The sequence below is a fragment of the Pelmatolapia mariae genome, linkage group LG10_11 (assembly GCF_036321145.2).
Source record: "Pelmatolapia mariae isolate MD_Pm_ZW linkage group LG10_11, Pm_UMD_F_2, whole genome shotgun sequence".
Taxonomy (NCBI): Eukaryota; Metazoa; Chordata; class Actinopteri; order Cichliformes; family Cichlidae; genus Pelmatolapia; species Pelmatolapia mariae.
Window position 1 is genome coordinate 168,791 of NC_086236.1, and position 20,522 is coordinate 189,312.

At 43.8% G+C, this 20,522-nt stretch overlaps 1 protein-coding gene across 1 annotated transcript in view; it reads left to right on the forward strand.

Annotated features, from left to right (window-relative positions):
* The window catches only part of tmprss15 (transmembrane serine protease 15), a 42,234-nt gene that overhangs the window by 16,157 nt on the left and 5,555 nt on the right, over positions 1–20,522 (forward strand). Inside the window, exons 12-25 of the mRNA XM_063487662.1 lie at positions 3,077–3,221; positions 3,304–3,445; positions 7,276–7,365; positions 7,490–7,615; positions 7,727–7,867; positions 7,943–8,053; positions 8,372–8,495; positions 8,706–8,801; positions 15,389–15,438; positions 15,518–15,592; positions 15,678–15,822; positions 15,917–16,098; positions 16,176–16,268; positions 18,611–18,750. Coding sequence (XP_063343732.1) covers positions 3,077–3,221; positions 3,304–3,445; positions 7,276–7,365; positions 7,490–7,615; positions 7,727–7,867; positions 7,943–8,053; positions 8,372–8,495; positions 8,706–8,801; positions 15,389–15,438; positions 15,518–15,592; positions 15,678–15,822; positions 15,917–16,098; positions 16,176–16,268; positions 18,611–18,750 — 1,660 coding nt within the window. The remainder of the gene's footprint in view (positions 1–3,076; positions 3,222–3,303; positions 3,446–7,275; positions 7,366–7,489; positions 7,616–7,726; positions 7,868–7,942; positions 8,054–8,371; positions 8,496–8,705; positions 8,802–15,388; positions 15,439–15,517; positions 15,593–15,677; positions 15,823–15,916; positions 16,099–16,175; positions 16,269–18,610; positions 18,751–20,522) is intronic.

Consider the following 20,522-nt stretch of genomic DNA (forward strand, 5'->3'; position numbering starts at 1 on the left):
ACAGTCACAGATACACACAGTTGCATAGAGTCATATTCACACACAGTCAAAGGTAAACACACAGGCACACACTCACCTGGGATCGAGTAGAGTGGCGATGCTATAGAGTGGGTTTTCCTCCACATCAGTGAGCCGCGTCCTGACAGCTGCAGCCAAGGTTCCTTTCATTGCTTTGATCCCATGGTCCTCATCAGTCTCCCTTGTTAGAAATCTGTGGAGCACTGTGACTGCTGGAGTGATGTCTGCATCTGCAGAGCTGACTTTTCCAGTTAACTCCTCGAATGGACCCAGAACAGATATCACTTTCTCCAGCAGTGTCCACTGGTGAGCCATGAGCGTATCAGGGAGTCCATATTCAGACACTAATATATTCCCAGAGCCCGTTTCTGCTCAATCAATGACTGTATCATATAAAAGGTGCTGTTCCAGCGGGTCTGAACATCTTGCTGGAGCTGTTTCTCAGGCTGGCTGATCTGTAATTGAATGTATTTGAGACAGGAGCTGGCCAGAGCAGAATGTTTAAAAGGTCCAAACTATTTTGCGGCAAACTGCCACCGCATCAGCACTCTGCCACTTTTCAGTGACAGAAGGCCCTTATGAACAACCAGCTGGAGAGTGTGAGCAGTACAAGGTAGGCTGGGCAGCTCACCATTACTCATGGCCTTTATCATATTTCTTGCGGTGTCCCGGAGCACTACGTGGATGGACGTCTTCAGTATATCCCACGTCTGTGTCACGGCCAGCGGGGGCAGACCGTGTGTAGAGTGTGTGTGGTGGACCCAGGCGCGAACACAGTCGAGGAGACGGGAGTTAACTTAAACTGAAAGCGAGCCTTTATTTGGGCTGAAGCAGAGGGGAGTAGACAAAACATAACAGGGACAGAGACTGCAACTAACCAAAAACCTAAACTGGAGAAACACTAACCTGACTGAAAGGAATAACTATGATCACTGTGAACAGAACGCTGTGCAGATGCATGGAAACTGTGAACCAAATGGCGTGACGAAACAGACATGAACATGACCTGCACGGAACCTCATCGTGCGGCTGCATGAAAAACAACATAAACCAAATGGCAAACATGAACTGCACAGAACCCTGAAAAACACTTAACTTGACCAGAGGGGAGGAACACAGACGACACGATGACGAACAAAGGAAGACTGAGGACTTAAATACACACATGAGGTGATCAGGAGAAGTGGAGACACATGAGAACACAGCTGACCAGAATGAAACATAATGACAATACAGAGTAACACTAACGACAATGAACAAAGAACACCAGACTTCCAAAATAAAACAGGAAACACGGAGACGTAGACATGGAGATAAAACATGACATAAACTTAACATAAATACATAGACATGAAACATGACAGGTAGACGCACGAACCAGGGAGACTGAGTACAGGGGGAGATGACAGAAACAACTAAGAAATAAGGTCTAAACAGCAACCTAGAAATTAACTAGAACAAAAATGAATACAAAAATACATAAAACTCAAACACTGGGTCACACGACCCAGTACCGTGACAGTCTGGGGCATGCTATTGAAAAGCAGCTGCAATAGTTTGGCTAGTGTGCAAGCCCCTGAACGACTTTGCATGTATTGTGACTTGATGACGAACAAACTCCTCATCAATCCACTGCGCCGTTAAACTGAGGAGTGACATCGAGCGCACACTGCTTGTCCAAATGTCTGTAGTGAAACTTAAGGCTGAAACCTCCTGCATGAGATTATGCATGTGTTTTTTTACCTTTTCAAAATGTTTTGGCACCATTATGTCTGTGATGTATGGGCGGCTGGGAATCTCATATCGCGGCTCGAGTATGCTGAGAAGACGGCAAAATCCTACGTTTTCCACGACTGACAGTGGCTGATCATCCAGAGCGACAAACTGAGTCAGAGCCTCTGTTATTTTAAACGCCCGTGGATTTTCTCTTGACATTTCTTTCGCTTTTCCAAAATCTCAGTTAAAGTTGGCTGTTCTGGTCTTGAGTTAGCCTTAGCAAACTGAAGACACATCATGTACTCCAGCACATGATGTGTCCTCAGATGTTTTATTAAATTGCTTGTATTGAATGATGTACTCTCCTTCTCTCCCCTGGTCACCTTACCAGTACACAGTTTGCACTTGACCTTGCTTCTGTCTTCTTCACATATTATGAAGTAAAGTCCACACTGTTGACATTTTGTTTAGGGAAGCTACGGTAGCCTCCAGTTTGTTTGTTTTTTATCTGGAGCCACTAGTCTCACTCACCTAACCCTGTTCCTGTTTAGAGCGACATGTCCCCCTAGCGGCCAATCTAAAAAATTACAACAGAAATGACAAGCCACCCTCTGACTCATGAAATAAGTTGGTATCGGTTCATGGTATCGGTTAACTTTTATGAGTATGAGTATGCACACATTTAACTATATCGGCCCCGATACCGATACCAGTATCAGTTGTTGGTGCATCCCTAAAAAAAAGAGATGTTGCTCGTTCCTCCAGTCAGTTTGGTGTAGTACAGCAGTTTGCAGAGGCAGCAGTGAGTTTATGCATGCTGAAACTCTTTAAATAGAGCGCCTCTTGATTGCTAATAAGAGGGTATCAGGTGAGTGGGTTCAGCTGAGTGGGCTGGCATTGTCATGGTCCCTGGATCGCTCCTCAGTCTTGTCTCTGTGTTTTTGGCTTCTGTCTCTGGTCAAGTTTGTGTCTCTAAGCCTGGGTCACTGTGTTCATTACTTCCTGTCTTATTTTGATAGTCTCTTGTCCAGTGTGCATTGTGTTCTGCTTTCCTTCCCCTGTCTCATTAGTCTGATTTAGTTCACCTGTGCTTTTTTTCCCCAGCTGGGTTCTATCTTCCTAATTACCTTGTGTTTATTTAAATCAGATCAAAGGTTTAGAGAGTGATCCTCACAGTTCTACTTAACATTTTTATGTATTTTTACATTTCTAAGTGTTCAACCTGTCCAAGCAATCTGTTAATTTCGTGGCAGCCTTACATAGTATTTTAAGCTGCTCTGAATTAAACTGCACAATCAGCGTACAGATGTGATCTGATTATGGTGCATAACTCTGTGGGCAGGTACCACATGTTTGGACAGGATGTTCACCAGCTCAGAGTCCGGCTGCTGATGGAATCTGATGTTACCATGTTCCAGAAAGATGGTGACTATGGCGACACCTGGAACTATGGCCAGGTGACCCTTAACCTGACATCAGAGGCTATGGTCAGTGAAATCACACAGGAAGTCCACAGATCAGTCAGGTGATCAATAAGTGATTCATTGGCATGACCTCTGACCTCTAAAGGTGGCGTTTGAAGCTCTGAAGAAAGGAGGGATGTTGAATGACATTGCTCTGGATGACATCACACTGACCTCTGATGCCTGTGGACCCGCCCCCCCTGAACCCACCAATGTACCACCTCCAACAACCACACCCCCCATACCAGGTGAGAAAAAATCCCCCCCTCCCCATACCAAGTAGCTTAGATCAGATTAGGTTAGATTAGATTAGCAGAACACCGACAGAAGTTGCAGAGTTAGAATGTCAAATAAAGGTGAATGAGAGAGTACGAACATTGGCATAAAACTATAGCATATACACACACACACACATATATAAATACAGAATATATAACAGGAATAAATCAGAATACTAGTGAAATATACTCATTGATGAGATGTAGACAGCTAAAGTTTGTTGCACATTTCAACTATTGTTTCAACTAAGTCTATTGCACAGTGAAAAAAACACAGCAGCTTAGTTGTTCCCGCCCCCCTTTGTCCTCCTGTTTCCCCTCCCCTGCACCTGCAGCAAGGAGTTAAACCGTTTGATGGCCTGTGTATTTATCTATCTATATTTATGGATGATAGCTAGATAGACTAGTAGCTCAGTGTTCTAACATTCAAAAGAAGGGACTGCTCTCACAGCTAGAGACTGACAAGGTACTGTTAAATTCTCCCAGTTCTTTGGGCTGAAGGAAGGACAGCACTCGGTGTCTAAATGCTCAATCAACAATCATTTTATTCCATACAATTCTCATTGTTCCATACAACACTTTTGAGCATAAACCATCCGGATGGGAGATGAGCGCGGGAGGGTGTCCTCCTGATCTCGAAGTGTCTGAGCATTTCTCACATTCTTATAGCTTCAGCCCCCCTCCAAAGTCATAAAACCTAAACATCTACATTCTTTTTCTCTCTCAGTGAGCCTAAGTTATGACCTTGGCTTCCTGTGCAGTATGTTCTGTTCTTTTCTAATCAGAAAAATAAGGCCATGATTCTCTGAAAACAATATTTCTTCTAACGCAGCAGTATAATGCATCATAAAACAATATCATTCATTCACCATAAATCGGCAATCTAATGTAATACAAATCAGTTTAATAAATGTAATAGTTATCTCCTTCTTCTAAGTCAGGAGAATAATGCAAACTAAAATTACATACTGATTTCACAATCTTTAATTAGGGGTATAACATGGCATAAGATAATATAATAATCTCACAGTACAACACAAATGCTACTGCAAGGGAAAGCCAGGACGGCAGGTCAGGGGGGAGATATCATCACCCCCAACCGAGATTGGGTACATAGCCCCAATTGCGACAAAAGAAGGATCGTTGAGTGTGAGAGGAACTGACCTGAAAGATAGGATCATGGCCAAGCTTGAAACCTGGATCCCCCGTAGCCGGTTACCAAGATTACATGAAGTACCCTCAGAAGGTCTGCTAGATGATGTTAATGCAGCACTACGGATGATACCTACAACCACGATTACCGACACTAACAAGCTGATCTACAATACGGCAGCAGTGATCAGTGAGATGCTGGGCTACAAGTTGAACAGCCACAAGGGGCAGTACCCTCCATGGAGAAGGAGGCTAGAGGCTAACATCAAGGTAGCACAGAGGGAGGTCAGCCAACTATCAGAGTTACAGAAAGGTGCAATGAAGAAAGTGCCTAAGAAGTACAGCAAGCTGTCCATACCTGAGGCCTTGGAAACTACCAAGCAAAGACTCACAGCCTTGGCCAGCCGCTTGAAGAGGTACACTAGAGAGATAGAAGGCAGGAGAATAAACCAGCTGTTCTCCACAGAACCAGCAAAGGTGTACTCTCAGTGGCAAGGGAACAATATGAGAACAGCACCACCAAGGCTGGAAACAGAGCAAGGCTGGAAACAGAGCAATACTGGAAGAGCTTATGGGAGAAGGACACAACCCATAACGGCAATGCTCAGTGGCTAGTGGATCTGAGGGCAGACCATGAAAACCTCCCTGAACAGGGTCCAGTAACCATCACAGTGGCAGACATCCAAGAAAGGGTCTCCAGTATGAAGAGTTGGACAGCACCAGGCCCTGACATGGTTCACGCCTACTGTCTAAAGAAGCTGACTGCACTCACTTCGAGCACCTGGCAGCCCAAATGAACCAGCTGCTAGTTGACGAGAGGCCAGACAGTCCTGACCCCAAGAAGGGACCGGTCCCCTCCAACTACCGACCAATAACCTGCCTCAGTACCATGTGGAAGCTCCTGTCATAGCGGCTAAGATGAACAGGCACATGCAGAGGGTCAGGCAAGTCCCGAGAAGTCAGCACACCTACGCCCTGCCCGTGATCAGGTACCCTGCTGGGCTAATAAGTTGGCCAAAGGAGGAGATAGAAGCCACTGACATCAAGACAAAAAAGCTCCTGACCATGCATGGAGGGTTTCACCCCAAGTTCAGCATCCTGAGGCTGTACGCTAAGTGAAAGGAAGGAGGCCGGGGACTGGTGAGTGTCAGCACCACAGTCCAGGATGAGACAACAAACATCCACAAATACATCAGTAAGATGGCCCCAGCCGTGCTCAGTGAATACCTCAGGCAGCAGAAACCCAAGATTGAGGAGGACGAGGAGGCGCCTTCATGGAAGGACAGGCCCCTGCACGGTATGTACCACCGGCAGATAGCGGAGGTGGCTGATATCCAGGAATCCTACCAGTGGCTGGACAAAGCTGGACTGAAAGACACCACGGAGGCACTAATCATGGCAGCACAGGAACAAGCTGTGAGCACAAGATTCATAGAGGCTGGATCTATCACACCAGGCAAGACCCCAGGTACAGGCTGTGTAAAGATGCCCCTGAGACAATCCAGCACATAACAGCAGGGTGTAAGATGCTAGCAGGCAGGGCATACATGGAACACCATAACCAAGTGGCCGGCATAGTGTACAGGAACATCTGTGCCAAATATGGCCTGGAGGTCCAGAGGACACCCCCAAGGGTGGTGGAGAATGACCGAGCTAAGATCCTGTGGGACTTCCAGATACAGGCGGACAAAATGGTGATGGCTAACCAACCGGACATAGTGGTGGTAGACATGCAGAGGAAGACATCCCAAGTGATAGATGTAGCTATACCAAATTTTAGCAACGTCAAGAAAAAGGAACGCGAGAAGCTGGAGAAATACCAAGGGCTCAGAGAAGAGCTGGAGAAGATGTGGAGGGTGAAGGTAACAGTGGTCCCAGTGGTTATCAGACCATTCAGTGATCCCCAAACTGGGCGAGTGGCTCCAACAGATCCCAGAAACAACATCAGAGATCTCTGTCCTAGGAACAGGTAAGATACTGAAGCTCTCAGGCCTCTGGTAGAGTACCAGAATTTTTTTGATATACAGTCACCTCAAGTTCCTTGAGAGAATGCCAAAGAGTGTGCAAAGCAGTGATCAAAGCAAAGGGTGGCTATTTGGAAGAATCTAAAACATAAAACATGTTTGGAGTTGCTTCATACTTTTGTTTACTACATAATTCCATATGTGTTCATTCATAGTTTTAATGCCTTCAGTGAGAATCTACAATGTAGACAGTCATGAAAATAAAGAAAAAACATTAAATGAGGTGTGTCCAAACAAGTTATCCCAGCAGAGGAAAGCCCCCGCAGTGCTGCATGCAGAGCTTGCAGTGAGAAACAAACCCCACCCACATACCAGGTGAGAACCCCCCACCACAGACTACGTGAGAAATAACCATACTTCCATACAGATAAGATATAGCAGGTGAACTGAATCTTTTGTCTGATAATTTAATGATGTCAGTAATTGTCCTTTGTACCAGTCAATTCAATTCAATTCAATTTTATTTATACAGCGCCAAATCACAACAACAGTCACCTCAAGGCGCTTTATATTGTAAGGTAGACCCTACAGTAATACATACAGAGAAAAACCCAACAATCAAATGACACACCTGTGATGCTGATACTCTTTAACTCTGCTACCTCTGTTCTCTGATTGGTCCAGCTGACTGTGGAGGCCCGTTTGACCTCTGGGAGCCAAACTCTACGTTCAACACACCAAACTACCCGGAATCCTATGGGAATGGGGCAGAGTGTGAGTAAACCTGTCTGCTTTCAGCCGACCTGTATTTACACATGATCACTGGTTTCACTTGAGTACGTGTGACGTTTTTACCTGGCAGCAGGTTGTAATTACTCATAATGCTGTTCTGTTGCAGGTCTGTGGACTCTGCATGCTGGGGAAGGTCACAATATTCAGCTCCACTTCCTGGACTTTGACATTGAAGCATCCAGTGATATGGTGGAAGTGCGGGATGGGGCGGGGCCTAACTCCACCTTACTGGGTGAGGTTGTGTTTTACCCACAATCCTCTGCAGTTTTATCCTCACCAGAAGACGTCCAAGTGAATTTTACGCTGACCCAAGTGATAACTTCTCTCTTTTTGTCTTTCCTAGCTGTCCTCACAGGAAATGGCCCCACCCATGACTTGTTCTCAACAGCCAATCAAGTTACAGTGTGGTTCTATACAGACAGTTCAGTTTCTGGGAAAGGATTCAGAGCCAACTTCACCTCTGGGGTCAACCTGGGGTCACCAGGTGAGCTCATCACACGTGAAGAGACAGTAAAGATGTACTGATTGATTACTGACAGCTCGTGTGACGTTTGAACAGCTCCGTGTGCTGATGGTCAGTTCCAGTGTCAGACAGGAAGTTGCATCCATGGTAACAATCAGTGTGATGGTGTGGTCGACTGTCCCGACAGCTCTGATGAAGCCAAATGTGGTAAGTCACTCATAATCAATACTGATAATAAATACACAGTATCAGGTCATTTTGATTTCATGCTGCCCCCAAAGTGTGTGAATCAAAACAGAATCTAATAATCTGTAAATATTTTATATAATTTAATGTCAGTAGGAGTTTTTTGTGTTTGTGGATTGGTGTTGGAGGGTGTTGGTGCATGAGCTCATCGACTCAGAACAGATGTTCACTAAAGTCAGTGACAAGGAAGTTCTCTAACATCTTCTTAAATTAGTCACGTGACCTCAGTTTGTCCACAGCACCTGTTCTGCTTCAGGTTTTAAGAAATTTGTGTATCAGTTATATTGCAGGTAAATGGTTCCAGTCGGCTTCAGGTTCAAATTGTCTCTTCTCTGTTCACGGTGTGCGCTGACACCTGGAGCTCTCAACTGTCTAACTTCACCTGTCAGTACCTCGGATACAGGTAACTACTTCTCTCTGGATGCTTGAGGACTTTAGTCAAACTGTTTGATTTTTAAATACAGAAATCCTGGAAACTTTGAAGAACAGCTAATTGTTTCTTACATCTGTCTGTCAGGTGAGCCTGATTGTTCCAGCTGGACTGAAGGTTCCAACAGAAACAGGAAATGTTGAAGAGGCCCGTAGACTCAGATCTGGTATTTGTTTCCTGCAGGTCCGGGAAGGCCTCGTTCCTGCCGGCTCGGCCACAAGACTCGCCGTTTGCTCTCATCACAATCAGCAATGATGGGACACTGAAAACCAACATCAGGTACCAGAACCAAACCAGAACTAGAACCAGAAATAATAATAATTATTATTATTATTACTGTTATTATTATTATTATTATTATTATACATTTTATTTGAGGGCGCCTTTCAGAAACCCAAGGTCACCTTACATAAGAAAAAATAAAAAGGAAAATAGTTATTAAAATACATAAAATAAGTTAAAATTGCTCGACAACAGATAAAATCAGCACTAAAGCGAATAAGCACGTTTGAACAGATGTGTTTTGAGCTGTAGATAAGAGAAGAGAGTCTACATTTCTTATGGCTGGAGGAGGAGAGTTCTAGAGCCGATGAGCAGAACTGAAGGCTCTGTTTCTATAGTGGTGAGACGAGCAGAAGGAACAACAAGATGAGTAGGAGATGAGGATCTGAGAGGGCGGGAAACAGTGGTGATATGAAGCAGATCACACAGATAGGAAGGACAAGATTTTTGGATACACTTATAAATAATAAATAAATAATAAATAAAATTTTATTTATATAGCACCTTTCTAGACAGAATCACAAAGTGCTGCACATAAGATAACAAATAAATAAAAAGGTAAAACACTCAATATAAAGCAGGCAGAAATTTAACCAAAAACAGTTTTAAAAAGGTGAGTTTTGAGTTGTTTTTTAAAAACAACTACCGAGTCCACAGAAAGTTCCAGAGTCTTGGGGCCACAGTGGCAAAAGCTCTATCACCCTTATGTCTGTGAAGGTTCTCAGTCATCCAGGTCATCGTAGTCTAAGGAGCTTGGAAAGAAAAGCGTCTGGACTTCTTTGAGTTGCTTGCAGACGTTTCACCTCTCATCCGAGAAGCTTCTTCAGTTCTAGGGTCAAATGGTGGAGAGTCCCAGATTTAAACCCAGTGGGAGTATCCCCCCAAAGAGGGACAAAAGGACCCCCTGATGAGAGCCAAGGTGTGAAAACAGGTGTGGGTCACAATCAGCCATATCACCCTTAGTTCTCATCTTAGTCTGTTTTATAGCACGTAAGCCCTGATCAGATGACCCCAGGGACCTGCTAGGGACATCGGGCTGTAGCAGATCGGAGATGTAGTCTGGTGCCAGTCCATACAAGGCTCTAAATGTCAAGACCAGGATCTTAAAATGTACTCTAAATTTAACAGGAAGCCAGTGTAGCTGAAATAACAACGGTGTCACATGTGAATACTTGGAGGATGTTGTCAACAGCCTCGCTGCAGCGTTTTGCACAACCTGCAGAGAACCTTTGCTTAGACACACAAACAGTGAGTTACAATAGTCCAAGCGTGAGGAAATAAATGCATGTATAGCTATCTCCAGTTCAGGGCGAGATAAAATAGGGCTTAACTTAGCCACATTTCTTAAATGATAAAAACAAGACCAAACCAGAGACTTCACATCGAATATGAGAGTCGAGTCAAAAGTGACACCTAAATTCCCGATAGAGGATTTAACATACACTGAGAGAGGACCAAAGGCTTTCACTATCTGGGATAAAAATCTGTCCGGAGCGCATACGAGGACTTCAGTTTTCCCCTCGTTGAGTTGGAGGAAATTTGCATCCATCCAACGTTTGATGGAATCTAAGCAGTCATTCAGAAGCTGAAGCTTAGATAAATCATGGGGTTTAAAAGAGATGTACAACTGAATATCATCAGCATAACAGTGATAAGAAATGTCCTCAAAAGAGCCCATTATATGCTGGAGGGGGAGAAGATATATTAAAAACAATAAAAGCCCCAAAACCGAACCCTGAGGGACACCACAAGTAAGGGAGGTAGAGGATGGCCTAAAGTCGGAGACCACCACAGAAAAAGATCAGTTATGTAGATATGAGGAGAACCACTCCAAGGCAGTACCCGATACACCAACCCAGTGTTTAAGCCTTTTGAGGAGGATGTGGTGGTCAACAGTGTCAAAAGCCGATGTGAAGTCCAACATAAGTAGGACCGAGCATTTTCCTGCATCATTATTCATCAAAATGTCACATGAGACACTAAGAAGGGCTGTTTCTGTGGAGTGAGCTCTACGAAAGCCGGACTGAAACTTATCACAAATGCTATGTTTGTCCAGAGCCGCTATAAGTTGCTTAGCCACAACCTTTTCTAGAAGTTTAGCAATTAATGGTAATTTAGAGATAGGTCTGTAGCTGCTCCAAAGAGACGGGTCTAGCTGAGGTTTTTTTAAAGGCGGGAGAATAGCAGCATTTTTAAAATAAACCGGAACTATACCAGACACCAGTGAAGAGTTGATTAGAGTGAGCACACATGGACCAATAACCTGGAAGACATTTTTGATTAATGATGCAGGTACAGTGTCAAGAGGAATTCACTAGTTTTACCAGCTCAGGTAGTGAAACAGGAGAGAAAGTATCCTAGATGACGGGCCGAGATGGGGTGGAGATCGACATAACAGGTGCTGAATGAGAAAAATTCATTCCTATGTTATTAATCTTTGCAAGCAGAAAAGAAAGAAAATGTTCAGTCTTCATTAGATGAAATAGGAGCCACAGGTAGAGCAGGAGTAACAATGTCACTAATGGTGTTAAATAGCACTTTAGGATTACCTCTGCTCTTTGTAACCAAATGTGAGGAATAGGCAGCCCTTGCATCTCTGATAGCATTATTAAAAGAAGCTAAAAGGTCCTTTAGGTAGAGGAGATGAACATTTAGGTGAGTTTTCCTAAATGTAAGTGAGAAGTAAGATTTTAAAGTTTATCCTGGCTTCTATGGATAACCAGTGAAGCTGCTGAAGAATTGGGGTAATAGACCCGAGCTGCAAGTTGTAGTTTATGAAGGGATTTATTAGGGAGACCAAATAAGAGGGAACTACAGTAATCAGTCCGGGAAGTACTAAGACTATGGACGAGGATGGCAGCAGCATGGGGAGGAAGGAAGGGACGGAGTTGGTTAATATTACGTAAGTGGAAGTATGCAGACCGGGGAAGGGTAGGAGAATTTTCAGTGTTAATGGAAAAACTGTGGGATTTGGTTAAGATAGAGGCCGTACCAACAAGTAAAACCTGTTTTATTACTGTTAGGTTTAAGAAAATTGGAGGAGAACAATGATCTAATCTCAATAAGACAGTTTGAGAGGGAGGTAGGTGGGAGGGATGAATCGGCTTTAGAAGAAATGTAGAGCTGGGTGTCATCAGCATAACAATGAAAATTGATATTATATTTTTGGAATATACACTGTAAAATCTAATTAGTTCCCAGAACTCAAAAAAATTATGGAAACTCGTTGCCTCAAAAAAATTGAGTAAAGCTTAGCTAAAAATGACTAAGTTAGGACAACGTATTTATTTTGAGTATTCTGTACAAGCTCATTTGTTCCCAGAACTCAAAAAAATTGGATCAAGTTTACGTAAGATGACCAAGTTAGGGCAACTTACTCATTTTGAGTACACCCTACTCAAAATGTACACAGCCGTGTTAGTTCCCAGAACTCAAAAAAATTATGGAAACTCGTTGCCTCAAAAAAACTAAGTAAAGCTTACTTAGGATGACTGTTAGGACAACTTATACATTGCAAGTCTGCAGTATTAAGAATAACTTGATATTTCTGACTTTCTGACAATACTAATTTTTTACCTACTGACAAACATTTCAAGTTCAACTAAATGAAAAAACAATTTGTGGTACCATGAATATCATTAAAAATAATTAACAACACTTTTGTAATGATGTTAAAATGAGCACAACTTTTATTTTCAAACACAACAAAGTACAACAGCCAACATACTGGACACTGTTCTGCTGAATAAAAATGATATTGCCATCACTGTTATAATCTTACAACGAAACAAAGTCTTAGATGTAATTATTCTGAAAATAAGTTTAGGCCTACCACAAGTTTGTTTTGTACTTACATTATTTATATAATCAACATAAAATATTTATTGTTCTGTCACAAGTGCAGTCTCTAATTTAAACAACACATTCGTTTTTCATTCCAACACAGGAGCTGGAATGTTGTAATATTTTAAGGATGGCTTGTTTCCAGTCCAGGCATTACTGCCTGAATGACTGTCATGGATCGAGGTGATCCAAATGTAAGTGCAGAAGAAAGTCTTTAACTTCCCTTAAGTACAGTGGCAGTGGATGTGGGTTGGAGATGCAATGAGCTTGAACCTGCAGGCGACCATCTTCACTGACCACACCATCTGTGACGGGGGACTCATCTCTCCTGGTGTCCTGCAAGCAAACAATCATATTTTTTGGAACATGAACTTAATTGCTTTCTTAAAACATTTTTTCTGCATTTGGTATAAAACAGACTCCAATTTAGACAATCTCAGGCTCCATCCCCACCGGAGAGGTGACATTCAATGTCTCAATTGTCAGTCTGGATAGCCCTGACCACCACCCAACATACAATAATGTCATGAAAGAATAATTTTAAAAAGGGCTATGCAAACATGGGCAATAACTTTCATTCTAATGATGTGCAAAATGATTTTGGGCACAAAACAAATTTTGCTGTTAGAAAACTTGCAGACTTCACTATATACAGTGTAGACTCTCTAAACTAAGTTTGGGGGATGTGATCTTTCAAGAAATGCAGACCAAACTGTTGTTGTTTGTTTACTTACACAGCATGTCTTGTAGAATTAACTGGAGTCACAGCAACAGCACAGTGCGGTCATATCTCAAGTCTAATAACAGAAGACAGGAAAAGATCAGTAAAGAAACAACTTCCCCAAACCAAAGCACAAATAAAACAATAAGTAAGACAGGCTGATCTAAAGTATGATTAAAGTTCAGCCTGATTAATATAAATGTCACTGACAGTTGCTAATATATTGGAAAACCAAAATACTTACCACTGAGTTGATGTCTTTCTGTCCAACAGCAGGAGTGCTGGTCCCGAGCCTCAAAGACAGTAAGAAGCAAGCAGAGGGAGAAAAAACAGAACATATTTCAGAAACTGATTTGATCCTTAATGGCTGTGCAATCATTGTAACATAGAGTTCGCTTATGTTGTTAAATAAAGGCTAGATTTGACATTAATAGATGCCACAGATGTTCTAAAGCTGCCACAAAGCATGAAAAAATAGACGTCTCCGAAAACGTCGGAGCATTTTTGCAAATATGTGATGTCTTGATAAATCGAGCAGATATTTGAAATTCACACAGCTACATTCTTGCCTGAAAATATCTTAAAAGTTTATTTTGTGACCCAGAAAAAGTAATACGTTTTTCAGCAGTGCTCCTCCGCCATTGCCGCGCTTACAAGTGCGCACAGGCTCCGACAACCGTGGCCGACAAATGCGATCCTCTTTTTCACCAGACTACCCTTTCTGGGTCACAAAATAACATTTTAAGATATTTTCAGGCGAGAATGTAGCTGTGTAATGCTCAAATATCTACTTAATTTATCAAAATATCACATATTTGCAAAAGTGCTTCCACGTTTTCGGAGAGCTCCGTTATCCACCCCCCACACCCACACCCACCCCACCCCTAACGGCTGCACCTCCCAAAGAATTTTGTCTGGGCTCTTATCTCACTTATTTATTTCAAACAATCAACAAAAAAATTCACCGACGTAGTTTTATGTAAGGTTTTTAAGGCTGTGGTGTTAATTTTTAAGTAACATGAGCACAGCGGCAGCAGCAACGCTAGGCTAACACTAACTAGCTAGCAAGATTATAAACCTGGTGCTAAACTAAGAGAAGCCACAAAATCAGTTTGAATAAGAGTAAACATTTACTCACCAAGTCAGTAAAGATCCACAGCAATGACAACAATAATATCTCCAGGTTTGCTCAATATATTCCATAACAAATGCTGGCGCCATGAACATGCGGACTGATCCGGGAGGGAGGAGAACGGCAGTCACGTGGCATTTTCAAAACACATCTTTCATCCTTCCGCCCTGAGAAGCAAAACTTCCAGCTTACTTAGTTTTTCTAAGTTAGGACAACTCAAATTAATCGAGTTTATCAGCATTTTTGCATAAAAAGTACTGGTAAGTTATTTAAATTGAGTTCTAATAACAAATTGATAAAAATTGAGTTCAGCCTATTTAATATTTTTAATTAAACACAATATTACATTTTACAGTGTATGACCAAGAGGGAGCATGTAGATAATGAATAAAAGAGGCCCTAATACTGAACCCTGGGGCACACCAGCAGAAACAGGATAGAGACATGAAGAGTGTGATTTAAATTGGATAAACTGAGTGCGGTCTGAGAGATATGAGGCAAACCAAGCAAGGGGGGTATGACTAATGCTAATGGATGCTAACCGGTTCAGCAGGATATTGTGAGAAATGGTATCAAACGCCGCACTAAGATCAGGAAAAATGAGGATGGATAGGAGACCAGAATCAGCTGCCATCAGAAGGTCATAGGTTATCCTTAACAGAGCAGTTTCTGTGCTATGATTGGGGTGGAAACCAGACTGAAATTGTTCATAGAGATTATGGTTATTGAGGTGTAAGTGAAGCTGGGGGACGACAAGTTTTTCAAGAAATATGATGTACAGGGACTCTGCCCCTTTTCCCTAACCTTTGACCTCACAAAACACGCTCTTGGGTCAGGTCGTTTTCATGACCTTCTTTGTGGATGTTAATGCTTGTTGTGTTGTTACAGTGAAACTTGCCACAGAGAGGAAGTGATGTCACTGGCCTGTAATAACCAGCGTGAGTACTCTCAGAACTGCAGACGTGTTTCAGGCTCAGTGAATTTATGTTTATGTATGAAATGAAACATGTGTTTCAGCGTGTGGAGTCCGTCAGGTCACAAATGTCTCAAGGGAGGCAGACCAATCAGAACACAGGACACCTGGTGATGAAGGTTAGAGCATGAATGACCTGAACTCAGATGATCCTGATCGTGTTTCAGCCTGACTGTAATCACATGGTCTTGTGCTAACTGTCAGGTGCTGGCCGAGTGGTGGGCGGGGTTAATGCTGAGGAGGGTGCATGGCCGTGGATAGTGTCTCTTCAGTGGAGGGGACGTCATGCCTGTGGAGCCTCAGTGATTGGCAGTGACTGGCTGCTGACTGCGGCTCACTGCGTTTATGGGTGAGAGGCTCACAGCTGCTGCCTGCATGGGGCGCTAACGAGTGTTAATGTTGATGTTGGACATGAAGACGTAGGTACACGTCTGTCTCTGCAGGAAGAACGTTGACCTCCAATCATGGTCGGCGGTTCTCGGTCTTCACGCTCAGAATGATCAAACCTCAGAGGCTGTTCAGACCCGACAAGTCGATCGCATCATCTTCAATGAGCAGTACAACAGACGGACCAAACAGGCCGACATCGCCATGATGCATCTGCAGCAGCCAATCAACTTCACCCGTCAGTAACGGCACGAAAACACAGGTATGGGTGGAGGCAGGCTGCAGGGCGCTGATAAATGTGCATGTGTGTTTCAGAGTGGGTCCAGCCGGTGTGTTTACCACCTGAAGGTCAGAATTTCACAGCAGGAAGAAAATGTGTCATTGCTGGCTGGGGACGAGACACTGACGGTAACCTAGCACCATGTTGCACAACCTTTGACCTCCACAGTCTCGTCCTGTACAGGTCCACCTGTTCTCTATCATAAAGTTCATTACCAATGAACTTCTTCATAACACCTGTACAGGGGGAGGATGCTTTTATAACTTGCGTATTTAAATTAAATTAAGGCTTATTATTATGATTACCTTTTTGGGTGGCGCTGTCACTTGGTTTTCGCTCTCTCTGCAGTAGAGTATCACTTCCTGTTTCTGTTCCAACACACAATGGTGTTTTTGTGTAGCTCGTCTGTGTAGCAATTTAATTAAAAACTTATAGATAAATTGTTGTTTCATAGTATAATCTTCACGTGCTTCATCCGAAGCACACTCTCTGTGTGCTCACTCCCTAATTTATAGCCAAGGTATTCACTCACTGTGTCGGTACTGTTTCGCTAGCTTAGCTTAGCTCGTAGCCAACTCGCTAGCAGCATGGCCTCTTCACCTGTCCCTCCTGCACTTTCCTGCTCATTGTGTCAGATGTTTAGCTACTCCTCAGCCTCCTTTAGCAGTAATGATACCTGTAACAAATGTAGCATATTTGCTGTTCTGGAGGCCAGGATTACTGAATTGGAGACTCGGCTTCGCACCCTTCATTCACCCGTAGCTAGCCAGGCTCCTGTAGCTGGTGCAGCCGAAGGTAGCGTACTAACTCTGGTAATTGGTGATTCTGTTCTCAGACATGTGAAGCTAGAGACACCGGCAACCATAGTCACTTATCTTCCAGGGGCCAGAGCAGGCGACACTGAGGGAAATTTAAAACTGCTGGCTAAGGGTAAACGTAAATTCAGTAAAATTATAATTCTTATAATTCTTTGCCAAAACAATGTCGGACTCTGTAGTTTTCTCTGGTCCCCTCCCCAATCAGACCAGGAGTGACATGTTTAGCCGCATGTTCTCCTTAAATTGCTGGCTGTCTGAGTGGTGTCCAAAAACGTATGGGCTTCATAGATAGTTATGATACTGGATTGGGATGTACAATGCTTTCACATCTGCAGCACAAACTCTAAACAAACGCTTTATTCAGGTTAATTGTGAATTCTGTCTCTGCTTGGAAGATAGTATTTTGACTTACATATTCTCCAATATTCTCCCTACTGATAAAATTTAATAGGAATGAATGAAACAGAACTGTACTGGTTATTATAACAAGATGTAATTCAGACAATTCAAAATAGATCCAATCAGGATTAGGGAACAATCAAGAGAAATATATTTCCTAAAAAAAGAAAAAAAAACAATTGAAAGGCACAAAATACAGAACAAGTTGCAAAGTGCTTGAAAGTAGTGCAAAAGGACTTGCCCTAACCACTTAGTGGCCTGAGTGATGAGAGTTACTCAGACCATGGCTCAGATTGGTGGGCAGGAGAAGGTGTGGGGAATCGTGTTTGTTAACAGTCCGAATGGCTCAGGGGAAGAAGCTGTTGGTGAGTCTGGAGGGACATGAGCTGATTGACCTGAGGCACCAACCAGCAGGTCAAACAGGTGGTGGGCGGAGTGAAAGGGGTCACCTGTGAACTAAGTGTTATTATAGGAGATAAGGATTAGTCTTATAGTATGGTAAAGGCAGGTTGACACAGCAAAATGGTGCTAGCATTAACACAAGCAAAAAGGAGCTGGAGTGGTTTAACCTGCAGCAGCTAAGACTGAAGCAATGGATGTTACTGCTGAGCAAGTGATGTCATGCTCACGTACAGTCTGTGGATGCCGACTAAGTTAGCAGCTGATGAGTTAGCACGTATCAAATTCGGTTCTTTGATATTCTTTTACTGACAGAGAAAGACCCCGACTCAGTGTGGTCAAAAATAATTATTATTTTATTCAAGCATTACTTTCCGGAAAGGGATGAGCACAGGCCAAATCCTGAGCAAATCTAAAGCATTACAAGCCAAATGCGTATAATATAGTTCTGTTATACGTCACACATAGTCACACATAGTTTCGATCAAAACAACTCCTGCTCTGCACTCTACCTAGTTTCACTTCCTGTACTCTGCAGGCCTGCACAAAGTGTGCAGAGTTCCTGTTTTACACAGTACTCTGTGACCTTTACCACACATTATAACTCAAAGTGGCGTTTCTTCTATACTGGCCTCTATAAAACAATATTAACAGAAAATAAGCACTAAGAATATATATTTATTTCGTAACACATGCTACCCTCTTGTACAAATATGTCTGCTCCCTGAAGCAAAAAAACCCAAAATGTTGGGGCTGTTGCACTTTAAAAACCACTGGATGACACCACTGCAGTCATCTTTATTGTAGAGTCCATGTTAGCAGTCACTCTCACTTCCTATCTCTCTCTCTCTCAGGTTCTCTCCCCAATGTTCTCCAGGAAGCCGAGATTCCACTGGTGGATCAGGATATGTGTCAACAGCAGTTACCCGAGTACACCATCACCTCCAGCATGCTCTGTGCCGGATACCAAGAGGGAGGGGTCGACTCCTGTCAGGTAGCCTCTCACCTGGACTCCAAACATCCACCATAACGCAGACAGGGTAATGCTAAAGTTTGGGCACCAAAAGAGCAGAGCTTGAAGTCTTGGGCCTAAATCTTCAGGTTATTCAAAGCTAGGAAAGTTCTAGATCCTCTGACTCCAACAACAGCCCAAACATTCAACTCAATGTCGCAGAGTAGGAGAAGCTGTAAAAACTTTAAAAAGAGTTTTCATCACCTCAGTAAACAGGTGGAGACAGAGAAGGAAGGTGGAGAGCTGTTAGACAGGTGAGAAGAACCTCTGAGGTCAACCAGCTAAAAGAATGAAGGTTTTACCCTCAGAGGTCCTGAACTAAACATCATCAATTTTCATCAGTGACCAGAGCTCAGAGCCTTTATCAGGAAGAACCAACCGGAGCCGTCCAAACAGACCCTGAATAACTCTCAGCTCACTGATGAAAACTTACTGACAGAGGAGAAGGTGTTACCCAGTACTTACCGTTCAGATAGTTCAAACTCATGCAAAAAAAACCTTTCCAACAATACCAAAGAAGTGTTTCATTATTCAGCTCATGCAGATGTTCACACACTCTCACCCACAGTATCCACCTGAATGGTGGTTACTCTGTGCTGGGCTGAGTCAGAAACCCTTAAACATCCACCCCATGTCATCACGTTACTGTACACCGAAGGAGGGCACCATTCATATCTGAACAACACACTCTGCATGTCACCTCCTCAGCTGTTCTTTAGACTGCAGGGACAGATGAAGGTACATCTGCAGCGTCTGAACCTAACTGCAGTTCTTTATACAGAAGTACTGCAGCATTCACTTCAGTTTGTATAGTTCAGTCTTTGGAGGCAAACCTATGACCCCTGTTTCAATCCAGGGGGTCAATGTGGTTATGGTGGAGGACTATAAATGCCTTAGAGCACACGTAGATAACAAACTGTACTGGGTTTAAAACACCGTTGCACTATAAAGGAAGGGCCAGAGTCTCTAAAGTCCTTCAACATCTGTCCGACAACGCTCAGGATTTTCTATGAGCCCAAGCGCCCTGGCCGGGCCTCGGGCGCTTGGGTCCTAGTTGGTGTGTTGCCGGGGTTGTGGGCGGGTGGGTGTATGGGGGCCCATCCCTGGCGCAGGGTGCCGCCAGTGCATCGAGCCACCTGGGGGGCTCTTCAACTGGTGGGGGAGGTAGTCACATCTTGCAGGAGCTTTCCTCTCTTCAGGAACTCTCTCTGCAGGAGGGGGAGATACAGGAGAGGTGGAGGAAGATCTCAGCCTGGGCGTCTATTGTCTTGTGTAGTCTGGAAGATGAGTGGATGATGGGGTGGGTGCAGTTTTCTCTGTGGTGGGGTCAGGTGGGCTGTCCCGGGCTCTGTGGGGCCGGGCGGCGCTGCTGCACTGGGCCCCGGTCCGGATGGGCCTGGGCCCCCTTTCCCTGGCGGGTTGCGGAGTATGGGGGTGCCTACTGGGGTCAGTGGGGGAGCTGGCCCCAGGGAGGGGTCACTTGCCCCTCCCTTCCTTCCCTCCCCATCTCCAGCTGCCTCCCTCTTCCCGCTCCACCACAATCACCCACACATGCAGGGCCTTGGGGTAGGGGTGTGTCACCAGGGTGCAGAGGAGGCATCCCCCCCCCCTCTGTCCCCTTCTGGCTGCCTCTGCCTCAATTTTATCTCACAACTTAGACATTCACATTACTCACACTCTCATAACACATACATATAGGATCTTGGGGGTGGGCTCACAACACGGACTCCAAATTACCATCAGGGTGTACACCT